Raw genomic sequence first — 16,266 nt, 5'->3', positions numbered from 1 at the left:
CCATGTCTCCGTGGTTAGTTAGTCAAGCACGGGAACAGCTGAGAGACAGGTAATATGCGGCAGCTTTTTTTGTTGGGAAAGCACAAAAGGGGTCACATCTCTGCCCAGGGAGTGTTGAAAATGAAGCCAGATGTGAAAAATAATCTGCAGGCCTAAAAGGGAAAATTAGAAAATGAATATGCCAAGAAACATACAATTAAAACCTAAAGATTTGCAAAGGAGGACATGAAAACAGTTCTTAAATGGCTATGGAGAAGAAAAGAATTAGGTGAAAGCAAGAAATGTTCTTTGCAGCATTTTCTACAACAGGCTGTTTGGATAAACCTATTTAAGTTCCTGGGACCAGAGAGTTAGCTCAGGGAGGGAGGTGGGAACTTCTGAAGGTGCCACTCACTACAAAGGCCGTGAGAAGCCGTGAGGGTGGGGACACACCCACTGGTCCTTTGGAAATGGGGAGAGGAAGGGGAGAAAATAATGGTCCTGGGGCTCTGTGAGACACACGCCAGAATCGGACAGAAAGAAAAGAGAAACACGTGTACTTTTCTATGCAACTGCTAGTTCAGGATTTGTGAGGGATTTGGGTTTATTGGTTAATGAGGGGCACATTCTGTGTAATTAACGTTCAGTAGGTGGTGGGACGCATCGCAGTCCAGAAGACGTAAAGCGCGAAGCCTGAATGAATTACTCTGAGGATTGCTAGGAAAAGCCTCAAGTGTGCCAAGATTCCTCAAAGATCTCTTGGCCCCTCTGCCCGTGACCCTTCCCCTAGCAGCAGGGACTCTTAGAACTTCCCAGTACTGTTTCTATTGTGGGCTCTCTGCAGCAGTGTTTCTCAAGTGTGAAGCCCAAGTCCCCCGTGTACCCTATAACTTCCCCGTTGCTCTGGGGAGAGGATAAGGGATTGTTCGGCGGGCAGCCATGCCTGACCATTGCCTCATCCATTTCTCCTAATCCCCTCGACTGCCACTCTTTGGAATTCCCTTATTGCCATTGGGTGGGGACCCCGAGTAGTAACCTCTATGACCAAGCCCTTGAGGTGAGGAACCGGGACATCCACCCTTTATTTGACTCATAATGGGTTTGGCTGGATCTAGAGCTTGAGCACCACAGAAATGCCCATCCGTCATCTTCCACTTCCTCCTGTGTCTCTGGATGGGGCAGCCTGACAGCAGCACCTCGTGGTGTTTCCAGGCTGCTCTCCAGGACCTGGATCTTTGAATTGTACAAGCACACAGCCTGGCTCTATGCTGTCCTACCCCAACCAACCCTGGCCCCCTACCTGCCCATGGCTGGGTCTGGCTGTACCTTGCCCCAGAGGGTGGGGAACCTTGTGTCTGGGAACCCGCCGGGCTCTTTGCAGCCAGAACCTCAGGCCCTCTCTGCTTCGCCTCCGCAGTCTGCGGAGGGCCACATCCGGCCCTGAAAAGGCTGCAGGTTACATCTCGGGCCCTGTGCACCTTTGGTCCTGGGAAAGAACCTGAGTACCTGAGGGTGGCACAGAGGAGACCTCCACGGAGGCATAACAGCTCAGCAACAGAGCTTCTCAGAGTTAAGGAAATTTCGTGGTCATCTAGCCTAGCACCCTACAGATGGTCCATTCGTAGAAAGCGGAATCAACTTAGTGGGATGCCACCAGCGATTGAGAAAAAAGTTAAACAGAATATCAGAGTGCAATTTGTGTTTCAGTGATACAGTTTTTCATATGTAGTGTAGACTCATCAAGAATTGCAATCCAGAGCTTCCCTGGTGGCACAGTGGTTAAGAATCCGCCTGCCAATGCAGGGGACACAGGTTCGAGCCCTGGCCTGGGAAGATCCCACATGCCACGGAGCAAATAAGCCCCTGCGCCACAACTACTGAGTCTGCGCTCTAGAGCCAAAAAAAACCCCACAACTTCTGAAGCCCATGCGCCAAGAGCCCGTGCTCCGCAACAAGAGAAGCCACCTCCATGAGAAGCCCGCGCACTACAACGAAGAGTAGCCCCCATTCGCCGCAACTAGAGAAAGCCCACGCACAGCAACGAAGACCCAACACAGCCAAAAAAAAAAAAAGAATTGCAATCCAAAAAGCTTAAGAGACCTGATGGAGGTCTCCTAAAGCAAACTGAGAGGCGCAGTAGCTCAAGCCACTGATGTCTTCTTCTCTCCACGTGGCTCCCACCCTCTCCAACCACAAACATACCTGAAAATATGTAATTTGCCCTGTGGTGTGTGGTTTAAGGAACGTGGGATTTGTAGTCGAGGTCTGGGTTCAAGCCTAGCTGGGTGACTGTGGGAAGCCATCTAGCAGTGTTTCTCAAACAGTATCCCAAGGACCCCCTTTTCAGAATCGTGAGTTTCAGGGGGAGGGGAGTTTCCTTGTTAAAAATATGCATTTCTGGACCCTAACCCAGGCCTCCTGAATCCTAATCTGTAATTGGGGGCCGGGGCAAGGGAGGGCTCAGCGAGAGTATCTGCATTTTCAATAGCCTCCCGTTGAGTGTGATTGTTACGCACACTCAATGTTCCAACCACTGATCTTGACATTTCTGAGCTTAAATTTCTTGATACAAGAGGTAGAGGTGGAATGGATAATGTATGTGAAGGTACGTTACACACGGTAAAAGCACTCTTCAGACTTGAGGTATTCCCATCCCATGACACCCTTCTCTAGATGACACTTCAGGGAAGATAGCACCAGGAGAGTGGGGTCTGTGCACTTAAAGGGACCAGGAAAGTTAAACGGAAAAAAAAAGGAACCAGAACCATGTGTATTTCTTCTTCTGTCTCTTTCCATCTCCCACCTTCTGTCCTTCTTGATCTAAGCCCAACGGCAGTACCGTGCCCATCCGTAGAGATGTGTTTAGAGTGGGCTCCGTGCTTTATGGTTGGTGATGATACATTTTGCAACCGTCAGTCTGACGCGTCACGTTAACCTTTTCAAGCCCACTGTAACATTCAGCTTCCTTTAATAGAAAATTCTCACCGTCCTGAACGCTGAGCTTGTTGAGTCCCTACTCACCGTGCTTGAAATAACTACCCAACATATCTGGACTAGTGCGTTACTGCGGCTGCTGGTGCAGACAGCACAGGCCCTAAAGGCTTAAATCAGAGATGTGCAGATTGAAAGCGAGTTACCTGGAGGTGGTAGGGGGCTTTCCCCCAAACCTTAGGAACAGGCTGCCGATCCAGGCCCCTGGGCCTCCCTTTCTTCCCCTTCCCTCCTTGTCACCCTGCCCCTAAGCGCAGCAGCTCTTCCAAGAGGGAGGCTTTACGCTGAGTTCTAGAAGACAAATGAATAACTAATGGTTTCTCGTGGTAAGAGTGAAAGTCTGAGTGTTCAGCTAGTAGAGGGTGTTCCTATCTCGGGGTCTCTCTGCCCAGTTTTATCGATTCTGCCCCAGGAGCAGTGCCAGGCCTGGAGGGAGGACAGGCTGGAGCACTAAGGATGGTTCCTAAGGAAGATGTGCCCCTTCTTCCCTGCCCATCTTTCCACTCTTCCTCCTGGTCCCCAGTGGCTGAACTAGTGCAAAACAATTCTGTTCCCCTTCCAGATAAACAGGCTTCTTCTTCTGCCTTTGAGTTGAGGGCTCGTTCTTTTTTGTATCACTGGTGCCTCCTGCTTATGCTGATGGCTCCAGCGCGGAGTAGGGATGGGGAGGGCTGCAGGGCCGAGAAGGAAGGGAGGTCTTCTCTTCCATGATTCCCAATATCAACTAGAGTCAAGTGAGAGTGAGCAAGTTGGAAATGATGCCCAGAAGAGTCCGAGGCCTGGGAGTGCAGGCAGGCGTGGGGCACGGGGCGGAGCCCTTGGAAGAAGTAAAGGGACTACTGGGGAAGGGGTTGGAGGACACAGTTAGCTGGAAGCTTGGTAGAGGAATAATGAAAAGAACTCCACTGGAACAAGAAGGAATTAGAAGCAAAGCCCCATTCTGGGCAGGCTCTAGACTGTTGCTGCAGGGAGAACAGCTGAGTAATTGAATGGCACTGTGTTAATTTCATGTTTTTTTCTTGTTTCCTTTTCTGTTCCCAACTCCCTTTCCCATCTTCTGCCTTCTCTGCACCCTGAATCCCATCTTTTCTATTTTCCTTCCCCATCTCCTCTGTTCTCATGCACACTTGGCACCTTCCCCCTTCATCTCCTCCCCCCACACCTTCATGTTTTACTCTACCCCCACCCCACCCCCAAGCTCTCTGGTGGCTGTGAGTTGACCGTGGTCCTCCAGGACTTCAACGCAGGCCACAGCAGCGAGCTGAGCATCCAGGTGGGACAGACAGTGGAACTGCTGGAGCGGCCGAGCGAACGGCCGGGCTGGTGTCTGGTCCGCACCACAGAACGGAGTCCCCCACAGGAGGGCCTGGTCCCCAGCAGCGCCCTGTGCATCTCCCACTCCCGAAGCAGCGTGGAGATGGACTGCTTCTTCCCCTTGGTGAAAGGTAGGGGCGGGGGGGGTGGGGGTGGGGAGGGATGTGGACCAGAGGTTGCTGGGGATGTGGCCTGCTTCTTAGAAGAGCATCATAGCACTCACTTGTCTCAGGAACCCGTTCTGACCTTGTGGGATTTCTCTGGGACCCACTTGTGAAGAAAGTGGGTTGCGAGCTTAAAGGGAAAGAGCTATGGAATGGCCATGTGACTTTGGAAAAGTCATTTAACCTTTCTGAGTCAGTTTCATCTTAAAAATGAAGGTTGACTTAGATGACCCCTAAGAGCTCTTCTAACTCTCCCATTGTACCACCCAACCTCCAGAAAAGTCCTCTTCTACCCATGGCCCAAAGCCTAGACTCCTCCTTTCTCCTCTGACCCCCGCCCCCTCCACAGCTACTGCAGGCTCCCCGGCCCCCTCACCCCTACCCGGCTGCTCATGCTTCACAAAGGACCGAGCAAACTGCAGGGGAACACATGGCACAGCCGCGACAGGTTTGACCTTCCGCTCAGCCCTGCCAGGGCCTGAGACACTCATTTACGTGCCTTTGACAGACAGATTGCCGGAGCCTTGGCTTCTGTTTTATGTAAGCTCTGTGTTCCTTCCGCATGCTTGTTTATTCGCTTTCTCTCACGTTGGGCAGACGGAACCACTGAAAACAGTGATTCTCCAGTGCGAGGGGTGTCTCTGGACTGGCAGGGTCAGCATCCCCTGGGAACTTTTAGAAATGCAACTTCTCAGAACCCACTCCAGACCTTCTGGGCCAGAAACGCAGGGGGCGGGGGGCGGGGGTGGCTGCGGTCTGTGTCTTAACGAGTCCCCAGGGACTTCTGATGCACTCGAGTACCACAGCCACTGACTTCAGAAGTCCAGGCTGGCAGCGGCCTTGAAGTCACTCGTTGTACATGGAGGAAACGGGCCCAGAGAGGGACAGACCCAGCGTTCTCTTAGTTCTGAGCTTCTTTTTGTCACTGGTCAGATAACCTGCGTCAGGGTTTCCATGCAGACCTGTGCTAGGTATTTACGGGCTGGGAAGAGGGAGGGACCTGGTTCTGTTGGGAGGAAGGGACAAGGGTCGCCACGGAGACCTGTTGATGCTAAGAACTAATTACCTTGTGAAATGTTTTCCTTGCTGGAATTCCGTCGGGTCCATCTCAAAAGCCCGACCTCCTCCTCTCCTCCACGAGGTGGCTCTAGCAGGTTGCATCACTGGTGCTGCCTGGCTCTGGTGCTGCAAGGGCCTCGCGGGGGGCGGGGCGGGGGTTCCATCCGGAGAATGGCAACTAAAACCTGATTCTCCTCCCTCCACACGCACCTGTGCTCCCCTCTATCGGCTCAGCCACCACCCGCTTCTCCGCCTTTTCTCTGTGTCAGGAAGTTGTGTGGCATCTGTAATTGCAGGTGCAGCTCTCAGCCGTCTGAAGCAGCCCCTAGAGAAACTCGCGGGACCAGGCAAGGGAAAAGCCGGGGGTCCCGGGAGTACGGTTCTGCTTGAAGTCTGACCGTGGGGAAAACGTGGGCACAAAGAGGTCAGAATAGTGCACCTGAAATGAAATAAGATACACAAAACACTTAGAACAGTGCCTGGCACTCAGTACATCCTCGGTGTCATGATAAGTTACAGTTTTTATATCACTTCCATAGATTATTCAGCAAAATGACTAGAAACTCTCTCTCCAGAGACGAAAGCAAGGACAGCGATTTATTTGCTGGGCAAGGCTAACTGGTCACTCATGTCCAAGTGTGGGGTGGTCCGTCAGGAAGGGCTTGGCTACAAGGGGAGACCGGAGGCTTCTTGCCCTAGATCTGGCCTCCCTGGTGTCTGGCTGGGTGCATCCCTCCCTGGCCCGGCTCAGCTGGGGACCTGGGGGCATTCAGGGTAAGTAGTGCAGAGGGAGGGGAGTTAGCAGAGAGTTCACTGAAAATGGAGCTGAGGATGCGGGGTGCAAGCTAGAGGTCAGAGAGAACACAGGGCGTGTGTCACAGAACTTTCCAGCTGCCTCAGACGCCATCATGGCTTCTTACAAGCACGAGGAGGGGACTTGGAGAACCACTAGAGTGGGGCTCTCAGCCCTGGCCACCTAGCCTCCCCTGGAAGCTTTACCACATGACAAGGCTCAGACCCCACCTACCACAAGTGGGGTCAGAATCTCCAGTGCCTATCACCCACTTCCTTGGGTGTTCCTGTTGGCAGTCCGTTTGCTCTCTCCCAGCATGAGTCAGTTAGGCGGGGCCTTCCAATGACAGCCTGTGAGCTCTCACTGGCATCTCGCCTGCGCGGACTTCCCACAGTCAGGCTTAAGTCTCTGTCCTCCACGGAGCATCACTATGGCCCTAACAAGACCTCTGCTGGAAGTCTGTGTGCTGATGCACACGCCTCAGCTTGGAAGAGCCCGTCCCTCTCTCTCCAGGGCCTGCCCAGAGCACTGGCCTCAGCAGAAATTCAGTAAGCTGTCCCTTCTGCCATCCAGCTGGCTGCCTGCCGGCCACCTGGCCTTCTCTCCTCTCCGACAGATTTGTCTCCAGCAGATGCTCCACCTTCTAAGTTATGCCCCGTGGGACTGCAGATGAGACGTTCGGGGGTTGTGGAATAGGACAGGGCCTCCTCCGGTGTCGCTGGAGGTCCGAATCCATTTCTTGTTCAGTGCTTAGAAGGCAACTGGTGCTCTTAACCTTCGAGGGAGCATCAGGCCAGTGCTCCTACGGGCTGTGAGAAGCAGGGGGTGTCCGTGTGATGTGCTGAGTGCTCAGGCCATGACTGCAGGAGAAGAGGCAGAAGAGCCCTGGAGGGTCAGCACGAGGGGGGGACTTGGAGAAGCACTAGAGCGGGGCTCTCAGCCTGGCCACCTAGCCTCCCCTGGAAGCTTTACCACATGACAAGGCTCAGACCACACCTACGACAAGTGGGGTCAGAATTTCCGGAGTGAGCCAGAGTTGTTCAAAAGGTCCTCAGGTGAATCCAGGGGACAGCAGGGTTGAGAACCACTGCACCGGCCAGTTTCCTCTCTTGTAGGGGCACCTTCGGGCCCAGGAAAGCAAGGTGCCTTCCCCGAAGTCACAGGGATAGTTGGTGGCAGAGCTGGAGGAGACCCAGGGCTCCCGCCTCCTTGCCCTGCACCACACACGCTGCCTGCTGGGCTTCCTGGAGGCCAGAGGCCCTTTCTCCGGTCTTTCCCTCCTGTGCTTTCTCAGGAGACAGTGGTTGCTGGTTTCCTCTTGATATATCTGTGGCAGCACTGTTGGTGGAACTGTGTGACAAAGTGGAGCAGCCTGCCTTTCCTCTTATTTTAATGCCCCCCTGACATCGTAGAGCTTCTCCCCGGGCTTGGGCCCTGTGGACCTAGTCATTCTCTTCCTAATCCCCTCTCACCTTCTCAGCAGTAAGTGGCGAGGGCAGCACCTCCCAAGGGACAACGATTTTGTAGTGGTGGTTTCAATTCTGGGTGCATCTTAGAACCACCTGGAGGAGACTCAAAATTACTGATGCCTCACACACCACCCCAGACCAATTAATTCAGAGCCTCCAAGGGCCTGGGCATCAGTATATTTTAAGTTCCTTGGTAATTCTAATGGGCTGAGAGTCACTGCTTTAGGGGTTTGCCACCTCCCCAAGTGTCAGGCTTAGGAGGGACTTAAAGATCCATTGGTAGGGGCAATGTGCAGTTATATAAAGAACTCCTACAATTCAACAACAAAAAACAATTAGATTTTAAAATGGATGAAGGACCTGACTACACATTTCTCCAGAGAAGGTATACAAATGGCCAATAAGCCCATGAAAAGACGGGCAGCATCACTGATCATGAGGGAACTGCAGGTCAGTATGGCAATGAGAAACCACTTCATACCCATCAGGAAGGCTATTATTTTTTTTCACAAACCATAGAAAATAACAGGTGTTCGTGAGGCTGTAGAGAAATTGGAACCCTCGTGCCCTGCTGGTAGAAAAGTAAAATGGTGAATTGCTATGGAAAACAGTATGGGGTTCCTCAAAAAATTAAACATAGAATTACCATATGATCCAGCAATTCCACTGCTGGGTGTATACCCCAAAGAATTGAAAGCAGGGACTCAGAGAGGTATTGTTTGTACACGCATGTTCGTAGCAAAGGTAGAAGCAACCCAAGTGTCCAAGGGATGCATGGGTAAACAAAATGTGGTATGTACATATAATGGAATATTATATAGTCTTAAAAAGGAAGGAGAATCTGCCACGTGCTACAACATGGATGAACTTTGAAGATACTATGCTAGGTGAGATAAGCCAGACGCAAGAGGACAAATACTGTATGATTCCACTATGTGAGGTAACTACAGCAGTCAAATTCGTAGAAAGTGGAATGGTGGTTGCCAGGGGCTGGGGGAAGGGGAGGAATGTGGAGTTAGTGTTTAACGGGTACAGAGTTTCCGTTTTGCAAGACGAAAAAGCTTTGGAGATGGATGATGGTGATGGTAATACAACACTGTGAATGTACTTAATGCCACTGAACTGTACCCTTAAAAATGTTTTTTTTAAAAAAAGCATTGGTCCTAGGTACTTCTGCCCCAGGTTCCAAAAAACAGTGTAGGTTCTTCTCCACCCAGCTCTATAGGATACCTGTGTTCCTTTCCTTTTCCTGTACAGTTTTTGCCCTGGCTCCAGCTGAGCGCCTGGAGAAGCTATAAGGAAACGCCTGTTTGCTTAACCAAACTAAACCCGGGCCAGGTGAGCCCTGGGGCAGATGTCCTGGAGGAGAGGTGCCCATGGTGATCCCGGCTTGTTTACAGGGAGTCCTGTCATGGGGTCTCCTGATGCCTTCTCCTGTCATCACCTAGATGGCCTTAGGAACAGCTTACCCAGGCCGGGGAAGGTGTGAAGGTACGGAGCAGTGGAGAACAATGGGCTCTGGAGGCATGTACCGCCAACAGCCTGAAGATGCTGGGCAAGTCTGTGATGCTGTGGACTTACATTAAGTGTGACGTCAACTCGTAAAAATACCTGACGTTGATGGAGTCTTACTACGGGCCAGGTTCTGGGTTCATGCTTTAATGTTTTCCTCATTTTACAGACAAGGAAAGCAGGTCTTAGAAAGATCAGGTCACTTGCCCATAGCTTACCAGTGGTAGATCTAGATTTGAACTCAGGTCTGTCCATTCCCCAAGGTCTCACTCTTCACAATGCTCTGCGACCTCCCAAGTCTGAAGGCGTTTGAGACAGCTACTTTAGTTTATTATCCTTCACCCTGACTCGACTCCCTTGGATTTAACCAGTCTAGCTGGGTGAAGGTTGAGAGAGCGTGAGCCCAGTATACACGGAAGCACATACTGCCCTCCCACTCTCTCTCTCCCCTCTGGCCTCCTGTGCTCCCTTCCCTATGGGCAGTAGCGGCAGACAGATTTCATCCTGTGTGTGCTTTGCCCACTAGAAAGCCTGGTGTCCCTGGCTGGAGCGCAGAATGGCCCCGAGCAGCACTCTGGCTAGCAGGCTGAATGGGGTCCAGCTCCGCTAGGGGCCAGCCAACCGCTGGAGCTGGTCCAGCCTGTCCAGCAGATTCACTGCAGGATGGGAACCCCCTGCACTTTCTGCTTCCAGGGGCCAAAATGTGCCTTTCCTATCTCCTCTGCTATGAAATGCAGACACTTACAGGCTCCTCCCGTCTACCGACTCTGGAGGGTCTACTGCAAGTCTCTCTCTCTTGCTGTTCAGTGTAATTCTGCATTAGGAGCAACTAGTCAACAACTAAACTCTCACGGTTTTCGTTTACTCCATAATGCCACCCATGGGGCTGTACCACGGGAAGCTGAGAAAACAAATTGAAGGATGAATAGTCCCCAAACATTGCCTTTCAAGAATGAAGTGACGTGTTAAAACTACAGCTTGCTGGTCTCCACTCCTACTCCATTTGCAGAGGACCACATCTGTAATTGGCCAGCTGTGAGGCAGCCACTTGGAAATCCAGGACTCACCCCCCACCCCATAGGACAAAATTATATGTGAAAGTGTGATGGATGAGGATGGGAATAAGTTTCCATGCTAGCTTACAAAATTTTATTTAAGAGTAACATAACTGAATATAGTATGTTTGCAATGAAAAATAGTGGTAAGGTTGTTTTTAAAAGTCACTATTGAATAAGTATAACTAACACCAAAAATTAGTACATTTGAATGAGAAATGTAATTAACTTGAGGGCTGACACTTCTTGAAGAAAAGTGTGTTTTAAGATAGATGGAGATGTATTTGTAGAGACTCTAAAAGGAGCTCCTAGTCATTTTTCAGAATTATAAAAGGTTAGAATTTAAAATTTTTCTTTTTAGAATTCAGTAGAAGTGGTTCTTGATTAGATTTCATTTTACTTCAGAACATTGAATTTTATGGGCTCTTAGAATCGTAGAATTGAGAAGCACCCTGAAAGTCTTCTGGTTCACTCTCTCCCCTAATATAGGACGCCCTCTTAAAATGTCTCTGTTGGGGGCTTCCTTGGTGGCGCAGTGGTTGAGAGTCCACCTGCCAATGCAGGGGACACGGGTTCATGCCCTGGTCCGGGAAGATCCCACATGCCACGGAGCGGCTGGGCCCGTAAGCCATAGCCGCTGAGCCTGCGCGTCCGGAGCCTGTGCTCCGCAACGGGAGAGGCCACAGCAGTAAGAGGCCCGCGTACCACAAAAAAAAAAAAAAAAAGTCTCTGTTGGGTGGTCAGCCAACCATTACTTGAGCACTCCCAGGGACGGGGAGCTCATTACTTCTAGAGGAAGCCTGTTGTATTTTGGTACAATTCTAATGGTTGGAAAATTCCTCTTACTTAGTGCTGAAATCCAGGTCCTTTCTGCTCATTCTCCTCCTATGCCCTCCTCCCCAGCCCCCCACTTGAAACCCACCAGCCCTAATTCTCATTCTCCAGCCCCTTGTGATCTTCATCTAGAACAAAGTAATTTGATTTGCATCTAAAATGATAGACCCTTCTTTCCTTGGGGAGAATTTCATTAGAGCCTATCAATTTCTCCATACATCTTTTATTAAATCCTTAGAGCAGAAGAAAACATTATGGATTAAATTCAACAATCCTAGATTGTTTAAGGTGATTATTTGTGTGTGTGGTTTTTTATTGAAGTATAGTTGATTTACAGTGTTGTGTTAGTTTCAGGTATACATATTCTTTTCCAGATTCTTTTCCATTATAGGTTATTACAAGATACTGAATACAGTTTTCTGTGCTATACAGGATCCTTGTCATTTATCTAATTTATATATAGAAGTGTGTATCTGTTAATCCCAAACTCCTAATTTATCCCTTCCCCACCCCCTTTCCCCTTTGGTAACCATAAGTTTGTTTTCTATGTATGTGAGTCTGTTTCTGTTTCATTAGTAAGTTCATTTGTGTCATATTTTAGATTCCACATATAAGGGACATCATATGGCAATTGTCTTTCTCTGTCTTACTTCACTTAGTATGATAGTCTCTGTGTCCATCCATGTTGCTGCAAATGGCATTATTTCATTCCTTTTATGGCTGAGTAGTATTCCACTGTATGTATGTGTATGTATGTGTGTGTGTGTGTGTATATATATATATATATATATATATATATATATATATATATACCACATCTTCTTTATCCATTCATCTGTCAATGGACCGTTAGTTTGCTTCCATGTCTTGGCTGTTGTGAATAGTGCTGCTATGAACATTGGGGTGCGTGTATCTTTTCAAGTTAGAGTTTTCGTCTTTTCCGGATATAGGCCCAGGAGTGGGATTGCTGGATCATATAATCACTCTGTGTTTAGTTTTTAAAGGAACCTCCATACTGTTTACCCCTGCACATCGGTGCCTTGGTCTCTCACACTCCTCTGATCTCATCTCCTTTTCCCTGGGCTCAGGCTTAGTGGTAACTGCCTTCCACTCTGAGGCTCTCAATGGGCTCGTCTTTTTTCCTGGTTATTCCCTGCCGTCATTCATATTGTTACTTGTTCTAAAGTAGCATTTTTTTTACCTTTTATCCATATCCTCCTGATTTACTTCTAGAATCCCTTCCAGTTCTAAAACGTCTGCTTTTTTTCTCTCCACATCAGGAGAGAATCACTTTAGCAACCTAAAGTGATTAGCCTAAGTATCCTATGTTTAATCCATCCAGGCATAGCATGAATATCCTCATTTTGAGGTCCAATTTATTAGGTTGAACCACATGAAATTGCCATTTTGGTAGTCAAAACTGGTTGCAAGTCAGCAATTTTAAATGGTTCAATCTAATACGTTACAATCAGCCTATCTTTTTCATAGACGTGTACTTGCAAATCTTTGAGAAAACAGGGGAGGGCTTTGTACTCAGGGTGTCAGATGGGCCAGGAAGAGGACAGGGTGTGGAATGAGTAGAAACTCACTTCATCTTGGTTTCTGCATTTATAAGGGAAGCTGATAAAAATTACCCATCTCTCAGAGCTGCTGGGAAGCTCAGAGGAGGCAATGTTAAGGAAAAGTGATTTTAAACTGCAAAGTTGGTCTTTTTGTTATGTGTGCAGGCTAATTGTTTAGAATAAAACAAAAGCGACCCTGCTATGCACAAGGCTTTACAATGGTATGTGGTAGACCATACAATGACATGATGAGAGGTGTGGAGTAACTAAGAGTCTCGGGGTAGAAAATCTGGGGGGTCTGAATCCTGGCTCAGATACTGACTAGTTGATAACCTTGGACAAGATACTTAAACTCTATAAAATGGGCAATAATGCCCACTTCCCTTTAGTTAGACTTCTAGCCTATGCTTACCACCCTAGAGGCAGTCAATGAATGTTAATTTCCCTGCCTGCCCTTTGTTCTAGTTCTGATACCTCTGTAGGGAGGTGTCTAGAGTATTTCCAGCCTGAATCTTCTCCAGGGGTCAAGGGGTCAAGGTTCTGTTTCTAGTTCCATCCATAGGTTTTGCAAAGGCCTGACATTGTCTCTACTCTGCACCCTCCCCTCTCTCTCAGTTTCCATTCCTGGCCTACTCCGGGCCCTTTCTGCAGTCTACCAACAGCAGGTCCATCTGGCTCTATGATTTCCCAAGAAATAATGGTTTACTCCTCTTTTCTAACTTTCTTTTGTCTTCTACCCAGTGGGTAGAGATTATATACGACATATTTAAGCTGAAAATTCAACTTATTCCTTGGCTTGTACCTCTCAATGCCCTGTTCTTTCAGTGATTAACTCTGGTTGTTAAAGGTAACATTCCGACCACACCGTAGAGATGGGCCAACCTATGTGAGGAGGGCTGTGCTGAGATGTTGAATGTTGGGCTGGGCATGAAGGTGTCCTTCGTCAATTCAAAGAGGAGAAGGGCATAGGGCAGTTTTGTAAAAACTGCCTTATTTTATTTTTAACTGAATTTCTTCCACTTACCTGTCTATGTTAGGATGGGCCAGAGATGGCTCAATAGTTATTGACCAACTGGAAGCCCTCCCAGGACAGTTTCAGGAAGAGGGAGATATAGGTGCCATTCAGTCCACACTCTTCCCTCCTTTTTTTCCATTTAAAACTAAGGGAGCAGCAAAGACAATTAGAAATTGCCCCAAGACTACTTTGTTCTGGGTGAGATGTCCTACCTAAGACCAGCTACCATCTTTCTGATACTATTTAGGACATCAAAGGGCTTGGAATGAAGGCCTCAAATAGGAAAATGTCAGGCCAGGCCACATCCTCCTTTAAGTACACCCCAGTGCAGTGCTGCCTCCAAGAAGGACTGGCACAGGGGGAGATGTTGCATTATCAAGAGAAGGAACTGATGTCTCTGGGGCCCCCTGCAGAGATCCTGCCCCTCGCCTTTTCGTAGCTGGCCTGCTGAGACTTAGCTCATGCCGAACACCTGTTTCAACAGCACTTTCATGCCTCCTGGTGTCCACTGTAAATCTGTGACATCTGCGTGAGGACGATGCCTCTTACCGTCCAGAGCGGAGGGAGGGTGAGGCTTAAATAGCATCTTTGCTCCTTGAAGCCTCGTGAGCAAGCTCAGAGCTAAAAGGAGAGCCTCGGATTCAGCTAGAGAGGAGAGGTTGCCACTGATGCTGCTTGCCTAGGAGAAGCTGGGGATAGATGACAGAGAGGAGGTCACTCCAGAAAACAGAACTTTCCCCAAAGAGAAGATGATGCCGTTTTCTCTTGCTAGAGCTAGGTAAGCTGAAACCACTTTCCCCACAAAAGAGCAGGGGACCCAGAAATGACATGCACTGGATGTGGCTTGGGAAGCAGAGAAGGAGCGGCAGTGGTCTCATAGCTGGGGGTGTGCCCACCCTATCTGCTTAGGGAAGGTCATGGGTGAGAGGATCTTAAAGGTCGTGAGGAACAGCCCTTGCAGGCCTCGGCCTCAGGAGCTCTCAGCGGCGGGATTCTGATGCTGCTTGGCCAGCCAGTGTCAGGATCCTCCTCAGGCCACCTCAGTGCCTTCCCCTGTGTCACTCAGACCTTGAAAACAGCTACCCCTCCTCCAGGACCCTTGTAGGATTGAAACTGCAGCCTGAACCCAAACTCTGCAGCATGTATGAGGAGTGCGTCCGTTGGCAAGTCTCGCCATGTTTCATACCAGCTCCCTGCCCGCCAGCAGCAGAGAGGCTGTCCGCTCATGGACCAGCCTGCTCCTTTTCTTGTACTTGCCTTTGGGATAGGACTGGGCTGCCTAGTTTCCCCACCATTGTCCCCCAGCCCCAGCCAGGAACACTGATTCTGATACCACATCCACTTGCCTTACTCTCCACAAGGCCCTGAAGGCCACAGGAGGTATGGGTGCCTACTTCTGTACACAGGTGGGCGCGTAGATAATTACCATTGCTGGCTCCCGTATGCAGGGGGAGGCCTGGGCTCAGCTCAAACAGTCCATAGCCCCTGTCTCACTTCAAGTAATAACAAAGTCCCTTCTGTGGCTGCAAGGAGGCTCCTGCAGAACCCGCCCCAGAGCCTGTTCTCTGATTTCATCTCCTCTGTCTTAGTTTCCTTCTGCTGCTATAACAAATTACCACAGACTTAGTGGCTTCAAACAACACACGTTTATTCTCTTATAGTTGTGTAGGTTACAAGTCCAACATGGGCTCTAGGGGAGAGGCTGTTTCCTCACCATTTCCAGCTTCTAGAGGCCAGCTGCATTCCTCAGCTCATGGCCCCTTCCTCCATCTTCAAAGCCAGCAACGTTGCATCCCTCTGGTCCTTCTTCCAAAGTCACATCTCCTTCTGACAACAGTGGGAAAGGTTCTCTGCTCTTAAGGACTCGTTTGATTACACTGTGCTTACCTGGATAATCCAGGACACCGTCCCCATCCCAAGGTCCTTAGTCACATCTGCAAAGTCCCCTTTGCTGTGTAAGGTGACATACTTACAGTTTGTGAGGATTAGGGTGCGGACATCCTTGTGGCGAGGGGCATATTTTTCCTACCAAATCCTACCACCTCCTGACCAGCCTGCCTGACTGAACTCTTCCCCAGTTGAGCCAGACACTCTGCTATGCAGCACCCACCCCTTCCGTTCCCTCTGCCTGGAACACTCCAGGTCCTCAGATACCTGGACGGCTGTCACCACAGTTCCTTCACATCTCTGCTTGAATGTCACCTGATTAGAGAGGTCTTCCCTCACTCCCACCCTCTTCCATCCCACTGTGTACCCCTTTTCCTGTTTTACTCTTCCTCATTGCAATTATGGTGCTACATGACATATTTATTAACGTTTATTGTCTATTCCCCATACTGCCCCCCCTAGATTTCCTGGACAAGTGCAGGGATTTTGTCTATTTTGTTCATTACTCTGTCCCTGGTATCAAGAACAGTAGCTGGCATAAAAGAAGTTACTGTAAATATTTATAGGAAGGAAGGGAGAGAGGGAAGGAAAGGAAGGAAGAAGGAGGGAGGGAGGGGAAGAGAAAGGACCAT

General features: G+C 49.4%; 1 protein-coding gene across 11 annotated transcripts in view; it reads left to right on the top strand.

The window, feature by feature from the left end:
• The window catches only part of KALRN (kalirin RhoGEF kinase), a 645,891-nt gene that overhangs the window by 506,528 nt on the left and 123,097 nt on the right, over positions 1-16,266 (top strand). For all 11 annotated transcript variants that reach the window (XM_033855735.2, XM_073804132.1, XM_073804131.1 and 8 more), the window contains one exon: positions 4,169-4,415. In XM_033855735.2, coding sequence (XP_033711626.1) covers positions 4,169-4,415 — 247 coding nt within the window. The remainder of the gene's footprint in view (positions 1-4,168; positions 4,416-16,266) is intronic.

This window comes from Tursiops truncatus, chromosome 4 (genome assembly GCF_011762595.2).
Source record: "Tursiops truncatus isolate mTurTru1 chromosome 4, mTurTru1.mat.Y, whole genome shotgun sequence".
NCBI classification, from domain to species: domain Eukaryota; kingdom Metazoa; phylum Chordata; class Mammalia; order Artiodactyla; family Delphinidae; genus Tursiops; species Tursiops truncatus.
Note: the sequence above shows the minus strand (reverse complement) of the source record. Positions and strands in the feature narration are given on the sequence as shown.